At 39.3% G+C, this 9,348-nt stretch overlaps 1 protein-coding gene across 2 annotated transcripts in view; it reads right to left on the bottom strand.

The window, feature by feature from the left end:
• Positions 1-1,081: 1,081 nt before the first annotated feature.
• The window catches only part of LOC139159544 (peroxisomal trans-2-enoyl-CoA reductase-like), a 30,841-nt gene continuing 22,574 nt past the window's right edge, over positions 1,082-9,348 (bottom strand). For both annotated transcript variants that reach the window (XM_070736856.1, XM_070736860.1), the window contains exons 5-8: positions 7,036-7,132; positions 5,377-5,484; positions 4,081-4,192; positions 1,082-1,332 (exon numbers count right to left, since the gene is read on the bottom strand). In XM_070736856.1, the coding sequence (XP_070592957.1) occupies positions 1,244-1,332; positions 4,081-4,192; positions 5,377-5,484; positions 7,036-7,132 (406 nt within the window). In that variant the 3' untranslated portion in view covers positions 1,082-1,243. The remainder of the gene's footprint in view (positions 1,333-4,080; positions 4,193-5,376; positions 5,485-7,035; positions 7,133-9,348) is intronic.

Raw genomic sequence — 9,348 nt, 5'->3', positions numbered from 1 at the left:
GATAAAATCGCTCGGATCCGGGCGGACCTCGACTCCAAATGGATAACAGAGTTGACTGACAACGAGTCAGTCGAGGTGACTGGGGCTCGTACTTGTCCATCTGTCTGGGAAGAGTTTGATCTGGTGACACCTGATGAAGTGGACAAGGCCATTGGAGCTGTGAGTTCTGCCACCTGCTTACTGGATCCGTGCCCCTCCTGGCTGGTTTCTGCCAGCAGGGAGATGACATGGAGCTAGGTTCAGGAGATTGTCAACGCCTCCTTGGGGAGGGGGTCCTTTCTGGCTCCTTATAAGGAGGCACTTGCGCGCCCCCTCCTCAAGAAACCTTCCCTGGACCCAGCCGTGCTTAATAACTACCGTCCAGTCTCCAACCTTCCCTTTATGGGGAAGGTTGTTGAGAAGGTGGTGGCGCTCCAACTCCAGCGGTCCTTGGAAGAAGCCGATTATCTAGGTCCCCAGCAGTCTGGATTCAGGCCCAGCTACAGCATGGAAACTGCTTTGGTTGCGTTGATGGAGGATCTCTGACGGGCCTGGGACAGGGGCTTGTCCTCTGTCCTGGTGCTTCTTGACCTCTCAGCGGCTTTCGATACCATCACTTCCTTCAACAATCTTGTGTAACAGGAATTTAATTTAAGAGACTTTAACAAAAACCTGTTTCATTTTCTGGGGAGAATATTCATGGATCACAGAGGCAATATATTGTATGCCACCCTGAGTCTTCAGAGAGGGGCGGAATACAAATCTAACTATCTATCTATCTATCTATCTATCTATCTATCTATCTATCTATCTATCTATCTATTTATTGGATTTGTATGCCGCCCCTCTCCGGAGACTCGGGGCGGCTAACAGCGACAATAAAACACTGTACAATAGTAATTTGGTATTAGAAATGATTAAAAATCCATTAATATAAAAACCAAACATACATACATACATACCATGCATAGAATTGTTATTGTTGTTGTTTTGTTGTTGTTGTTAGTATATAGGTTCCAAACATTTACAGAACAGTTACAAGATTTTCAGTGTATCCAATAATGTTTTCCAAACAATGAATTTGTTCAATAATGTAGTTTAATATAATATGGTACTATATAATTGTGCTTAGTGAATGTTCTAAAAGTTTGTTCACTTCATTACAAAGGTGTTTTTATTCTAAGGCACAGATTTTTAAAATTGCGGTTAATTACTGAAAAATAGCTTTTTTCTAATAAAATGGGAACAATCCCATTTCTTTGAATTATATTTTTGATTTAGGTTTTCCTGAAAGCATGCTTCTGAGTGCTTTGGCATTATGTCCATCTGGTGCTGGGGGCCATCTGTCATGATCTAGAAGAAAAGAGAAAGTTGCCTCAGAAAGCAAAACCAATGCTATTGATTTAAATGTCAAAGATTCCCCCCCTCCCCCCCAAAGATAATCCACTTAAAACAAGCCTAATGAAATGAGTTAGAGTAACTTTTATATACAGTAGAGTCTTGATTATCCGTCCTTTGGTCATCCAACATTCCGGATTATCCAACGCTGCTTGGGGGAATGGCTGTAGGCATTTCTGCACCCCTAGACACCCCCCCAAACATGGCAGCCGTGATGGGGAAGGTGACGTGCAGAGCCCCAAACGTGCCCCGAAACATTGTAATGAAGAGGAAGAAGGTTGTTGTATTAATGGATTAGAAACTTGCAATAAAACCTCAATACGTTTGCAATTTATAGTGATTTCAAGGCTTTTAGATTAGATTAGATTAGATTAGATTAGATTAGATTAGATTTATATGCCGCCCCTCTCCGCAAACTCGGGGCGGCTCACAACAAAGTAAAAACAATACATAATAACAAATCCAATACCCACCAATCCAATTACAATTTTAAGCTAAAACATTCATAAAAAACAACCCCAGAATATTAAAAAAAACAAGCACACAATCAATCTAACACCAAAACAACATGGGCAAGGGGGAGATGTTTCAGTTCACCCATGCCTGACGGCAGAGGTGGGTTTTAAGGAGTTTGCGAAAGGCAAGGAGGGTGGGGGCAATCCTAATCTCAGGGGGGAGCTGGTTCCAGAGGGTCGGAGCCGCCACAGAGAAGGCTCTTCCCCTGGGTCCCGCCAGACGACATTGTTTAGTCGACGGGACCCAGAGAAGGCCAATTCTGTGGGACCGAACCGGTCGCTGGGATTCGTGCAGCAGAAGGCGGTCCCGAAGATATTCTGGTCCGGTGCCATGAAGGGCTTTATAGGTCATAACCAACACTTTGAATTGTGATGGGAAACTGATCGGCAACCAGTGCAGACTGCGGAGTGTTGGAGTGATATGGGCATACTTAGAGGAGCCCATAATTGCTCTCGCAGCTGCATTCTGCACGATCTGAAGTTTCCGAACACTCTTCAAAGGTAGCCCCATGTAGAGAGCGTTACAGTAGTCGAGCCTCGAGGTGATGAGGGCATGAGTGACTGTGAGCAATGACTCCCGGTCCAAATAGGGCCGCAACTGGCGCACCAGGCGAACCTGGGCAAACGCCCCCCTCGCCACAGCTGAAAGATATTTCTCTAATGTGAGCTCTGGATCGAGGAGGATGCCCAAGTTTCTTAGACCCTCCGTATTATCTGACATTTTCGGCTATCCAACTATCAGCTCGTCTGTTTATGTCGGATAATTGAGACTACTGTAATCTCAAAAACAGAAAAATGAATATATTCAATATTTCAGAATATTGTGATAATCATTTTTTCTCATTGAAGAATGAAGAGAGTAGGAATTTGGCTACATTCAGAATCCTGTTTGCTAAGTTTCAATTAACAATATTATTTGAGTTAACACCTGAGTAATTGTCAAAGATATATAAAGGAACTTCAAATGTATGGTTGAAATGTAAATTGTAAAGAGTACTTTTTATCATCTAATGGTTTGGTGATACAGCAAAAAAATATTGGAATTGGATTTCCCCAATTCAGAATATTCTTAAAATAAATATAAAAATGAATCCAAAATTTTCCTCTTAGATGCGATCGACAAAGATATTGACAGAAAATTTGGAACTTTTTACTCAATCTTCCATCCTTCTGAGGTGGGTAAAATGAGGACCCTGGTTGTTTGGGACAATATGCTGACTCTGTAAACCACTTAGTGCATGAGCACTATATCTTCGCTCATATGCGTGCACCCCCTTGTGCAATTCTGCTTCAGCCATGCTCAGTAGCTGGAATCAGCCCAAAACACAGCTGACTAAGAACTGATCAGCTGTGCTTCAGACAAAGGTATAAAGATAAGTATGAACTTGAGGGTGGGTGGGATTGCCCTTTTTTAAGCAGCAGCAGAGAAAGAAACTTCCAAACAATTAAAAAATTCAGGAAAAATTAAAAAAATAATATGGCAGAGCCCAAGGACTGGTACTGACCAAACCAGATCAGCAATTCTATTGTGATATCATCAGCAGGTAGCTACCGGTTCAGCAATCCAGTCCGAACTAGGAGGAACCCACCCCTGTTACAATTACAAGCTACAATCAAGTAAATTTAGATTCCTTTCATTAGCAGAGTTTAGTTAGGAAAGAAAATAAATTAAAAAGTACTACATTGGCTTTAAGGGAGAAATTAGGCATCACAAAGATGGAGAATGAAATTTGGATATAAATAAAGGTAGTTAACAACTTCTAGTTCTTTCATGTGAACATATGATTAAATTCTATCTTGTAGCATGATCACTTAAATATCTCTAACAAACCTAAAAGTTATATGCACCAGGAAAAACCTTGCTCAAAATAAGTCTTATCTTTCTATATGAATTGAGAATTTAAAGCTTATAGAAACCTTATAGGCAAATTCAGCATTTAGTAGCCAATGTGAAAACATTTGAGTCAGTGATTTTAGTAGAAAAAAAGCACATAATCTGAAAGCGCAATATGATAATTTCTGGACTAATCTCCTAAATGAAGTGGAATTTGATTAAGATGGAGAAGTTCTAAAGATAAATTCATTTTTAATGTCAGGATAAGAGCATCAGAAAAAAAGGAAAGCAGATAACCTCTGCTGTTACAGATAAAATTACTATTTTATCACTATTTTTAAAGCACTGTTTTACCTGGAATGTTCCAGAGGGAACTATACAGACTTTGTCCACCATCAACCGTCACAGTTTCTCCAGTTATAAAGGAGGCAGCTGGAGATAGCAGAAAACACACCGAAGCTGATACCTTAAAAGGGAAAAAGAATTATTCACTGTTACATTAGTTGCCTCCATATAAGATGGGAGACACATTAAATAAAGAAACAAATAATAACCAAAGAGTCAATTAAACAAACAAACAAATAAATAACTACAGTATTAACCATTCTAGCACAGAGCCTTTCAGATGTTCAGTTCAGGTTTCACTTGCTGGATTCACATATTCTCTGTAGTTTGGTGGACAGAGTCAACTTTCATATTACGTTAAGGCAAAAACCATAGCTTATCCACAAAGCCTCTGCTCACACAACACAGAAAGATGAAGTATAGCTTAGTGTATGTAATAAGAGAACATGCTCGATAAATATTGAGAATAAAGCACTTACAATACAGCTTCTTTTTCTGCAAACAAGGCAAATTGTGATACACATCTAAAACATTCGCACCCTTAAGTGCAAGTGAGCCTAAGAAGTTGGATATTGTGAAGTGCAGGAGAAGTATAATATTGCCAGCAATATTTTGCTATCTTTCATATACTGGTACATGTTTTTAGGGTGTAGAAGACTAGCAAGGGTGGGTTCCTCCTGGTTTGGCTGGCTCATCTAAACTGGTTGCAACCCTCTGGTGATATCATGATGATGTCACTGAACTGGGTCAGTCGGTGCTGGTCCATGGGTGCCACCATCTTTTTTTAAAAAAAATTTTTTTTAATTTTTTAAAAAAATTCATTCTGACCATGCACAGAAGCCAAGATGCAGTCGCCATCTTTTTTCCAGCTTTTTCTTTTCCTGAATTTTCTGTTAATGCGCAAGCAAGCAAAGCCTGCATGCTCCGAGGTGCGCCCACAAAGCGCGGGTGGGAGTCAACTGGCAATGAGGTAAGTTGGAACGCACCCCTGAACCTAGTCACATTTTGAATGGGAATGTTAGCTCCGAATCCAAATGTCTATTTAATGGTGATATATTAAATCAAGATTTTATTTACTTATTGAATACATTCACATAATTTGCTTAGTTCTGGTTTAGCATACTTTGTCAATAATTCAGATTACGTGTACTGTGTAAACCAAAAATGCTAATTAATAACAAAGTCAGTTTGCAATGAACAGTAGCAATAAAATGTATAACATGAAGAGAACAAAATCCAACTTTTAAAATTACCTGAAAACCTTTTTGTTCAAAATATAACAATTAAATCAACATAGTACTATACCTCTTCAGGAAGTCCTAATCTCTTTAAAGGAATCTTCTTAATATAGTTTTTAGACAAATTATCACCACCGTTGTAGTTTGTAACAGCAGTTTCTGTAAATATAATTCCCTGCAAGGAAGAACAGCTTCAATATGAAAATTTTGGTATTATTATTGTTTTTGTTTTTATAAAACCTCAGATCACTTTTTCCATTCACAAATTATAAACTCTGAATATCAGTACTGAAAATAAATGATCTGGATTTATAAACCAACAAGCAATCTCTGTCGGAGTATTTTTCGGAGTATAAGACGCCCCTTAGTTTTTGGGAGAAAAATAGGGAAAAGAATCTGCTTACTAGGTATTCCTCTGGCTAGTGTCCTTAGCCTGGTCAGCTTCAGCACATTATTTTATCCCCTGGTTAGGGGCATAACCTTATTCAGAGAGAGTAACAATGAAAGAGCTTGCAAGCCAGTAAGAGCTAGGAACATCATTAGCACCTGGAAAGAAACAGTCGGAGCAAGTAGAGCAATGGAAAAAATCCTGCAAAGACTTAGGGCTTGGAAAACATTCTTCGCAGAGAGAAGCAATGAAAGAGTCTGCAAGGTAAGAGCTGGGAAGATCGTTAGCAGCTAGTTAGGGCTGGAAAAAAGCTACATTCAGAGTATAAGATGCATCATATTATCAACTTCTTTTAGGGAGGAAAAAGGTGCATCTTATACACCAAAAATATGGTATATCCTTGCAAGTAAAGTGTTATTCAATTCAAGCTCCATTCTTGGCAATTTTGTGGACTTTATGCAATTTTGTTAGCAAGGGAATAGCTCTTGCCTTCTTTCCACAATCTCACATTTAGCTTAGCTCTTGGGGTTTACATTTTTATAAATGTAGCATGTGTAGTTATTACATTTAGTTAATTATTAAATGGATGTACTACACATACTACATTTATAAAACAACAGAAAGATATCCACATGTTTTATACAGACATCTGAAGAACAATTTCACCACCAGTGCTAATATTAAAATACTTCTATAAATATTCTTCCTCAATTCTTCCTCAATTTGCAGGGTTTTCCCCTCATTGGTCTAACTTACTCCAAATGTTTCTTTCCAGCCCTAACCAGGTGCTAATGATGTTCCCAGCTCTTACCCGATTGCAAGCTGTTTCATTGTTACTCTCTTGAGGAATTTTTTCCAAACCCTGTCTTTGTAGGGGTTTTTTTTTTTGTTGCTTTACTTGCTCTGAATGTTTCTTTCCAGCCCTAACCAGGGGCTAACAATGTTCCCAGCTCTTACCAGACTCATGCTGGGCTCCAGCATGAGTCTGAAAGCTCAGAAGACAAAACCTCTGGTCAGTCACCAACCCAGATTGGATTCTGCAATATTATCCTGGGACACGTACAGTATATTTGCCTTCATTCGCAATTCTTCCCTCAAAACAAACTCTATTGAATGTAGATTAGAGCCGCTAATCCCTGTCTCAGTCTTTGATATAGCTATAGACATACAAATCTTAGCAGCTCCAATAGATACTGTATTTTGAGCAAAATCTCCTAACCCATGAAAAAGCTCCTGTCTTCAATTTATCTAAGATTAAATTAGGCAAATAAGATTGTTAGAATCAGCTTAAGCACTTGGTTCCAGTCTGTTGTCTAAATCACTTATTTCATAACCTACCGGGGCAACTGAGTTAATCCTCACTCCATTGCATGCCCACTCAATGGCTAAACTTTTGGTCAGGTTATCAACACCAGCTCTTGCTGCTCCACTGTGCCTGCAAAGGAAGCAAAAGAAAACACAGACTTAATATCCTTCCACAGGTTAAATTAGACCTCTCTGACATTAGATATTGCAATTAAGAAATGCCTATAATTATACTTTGCAATCTTAACTGGGGCTTAGAGTTCAAGAAGCTATCCTCCTCCTAGTAATTTCATCTAATATTGATGCCACAGGGCAATTGTCAGAAATAGTGATTGATTTCCACTCATACTTTATGTTAGATGGACAAAAATGAGGCCACAGGCTGTAGCTGCCATTCCATTGTTTATTTGGTCAAGGTAAAGCGATAGGAAAACAAATGTTGCGCTTGCCGGGAAAGCTGCTTATAAAGGCGTGGTTTGACTCTTCTTTGAATTTGCCAGTCACACGCTTTAGCCAATCTGCGACCAGCATGCAAATTTGGTGATGTCACTCAATATGTAACACTTTAGCTAGCCAGAGTCAGGATGGTTGAAAATCCCACCTTTTAATTATTCCAGTCTAACTTATGTACATAAGCACCGATTGAACAAATAGCACTCAATCTGTGTCCCCAGCTATAATAAAATTGCTTATTTGCCTTTATGAGTCTTTGAAATACAAATATTTCTAAGATTTCTGAGATTTTAGGAGATATCAGGCATAATTTTCTTTTACAACTAGGATTGTTCTCAGGACTTTTAAGGCTAGGATTGTTCTCTTTCAACTTGTAATTACCTGAAACTCTTCCCAAGCAAAAAATATTTGTGTGCACCTGTGTACATGTCTTTGGAGAGGGGCGGCATACAAATCTAATAAATTGATTGATTGATTGATTGATTGATTGATTAATGTTCTGTGCACATGTTAATGTTCTGCAATCAGGAAGCTGGCCATAAATTCATAATCAGAATTCAATTGGCACAGTCACAGCAGACAAGTCTATGCAAAGAGAAATAGTATTTCAACTGGTTGGTAAGAAATATGTGCCAGGTTGAAATATCTTGGTACTCCCTGATGTGGTTTCATTGTGAGCAGGATTTAACCCTGCTTAGCGATTGTATATTAGCATGCAGGTAGTCCTTACAACCATTCATTTAGTGACCATTCAAAGTTATAATGGCCCTGAAAAAAAGTGACTTATGACTGTTTTCCACATTTACGACCATTGCAGCATCCCCATGGTCGCATGATCAAACATGTAGCAACTGATTCATATTTTGCAGTGTCCCAGGGTCATGTGATCATGTTTTGTGATCTTCTGACAAGCAAAGTCCATGGAGAAGCCAGATTCATTTAACTGTGTTACTAACTCAACCTCTGAAATGATTCACTAACAACTGGCAAGTCGTATAGTGAGGCAAAATTCACTTAACAATTATCTTACTTAACAATAGGAATTTTGGGCTCAATTGTGGTCATATGTGAAATACATAAATCATTCTTTCTTCATGAGTGAATATTATGTAACAAACCATGCTTTTGCAAGCAGTTGCTGTGAACTATTTGTGGGATCTAAGTTTGAGGATCATAAATATAGGTAAAAGTCCTCAATTCTCAAAGATTCCTATGGTATCTGGATTTACAATCAGCCATTGTTCCATATAATGTTGATGCTCATAGAACATATCAAAAGTTCTGGAGTTAACATATTGCTCACTGTCTGAAGGCTACCAACTCCTGACTTCATCTCTAAAATCCAGATTTGGTAATCTTCTCTAAGATGCACATAGCCCTTCAGAATTTTTGACCCAGCTAATTCTATTCTTCATAATCCACCAATGTAGCAGATTTCTTCAAAACTTTCTAATATTGTAATTTTTATATTGGAAATCTATATAGTGACTGTAGTCAGGGGTGGGCTTCAAAAATTTAGCAAGGGTCTCTCTACCTGGTTGCTAGGTAGGTGTGACTCTGGTGTGTGTGGCCTTGTCAGCCTCCTGGACCACAGGGGGGGGGGCTTTTTGCCCTCTTCAGGCTCCAGTCTTTTGTCGAGCCTCCGACACATTTCCCAAACCCCTGGTGGGCCTGTTTTCTGCCCTCCTCAAGCCTCTGCGCACATCCTGCGCATATATGCATCAAAAACAGGCCATGTGGGGACTCCAAGGCAGGTTGAGGTCAGCCAGGAGTGGAATTTGGGGGTTCTCTGAACTGCACAGAATCTTAGTTAGAGGGTTTTCTGAACCTCTGCGAACCCCCAGCAGCCCATCCCTAACTTGAGTGACAACAAGCATGCATTTGGATATGAAT

The sequence above is a fragment of the Erythrolamprus reginae genome, chromosome 1, assembly GCF_031021105.1.
Source record: "Erythrolamprus reginae isolate rEryReg1 chromosome 1, rEryReg1.hap1, whole genome shotgun sequence".
NCBI classification, from domain to species: domain Eukaryota; kingdom Metazoa; phylum Chordata; class Lepidosauria; order Squamata; family Dipsadidae; genus Erythrolamprus; species Erythrolamprus reginae.
The sequence above is the reverse complement of the archived record's forward strand: the minus strand, read 5'-3'. Positions and strand labels throughout refer to the sequence as shown.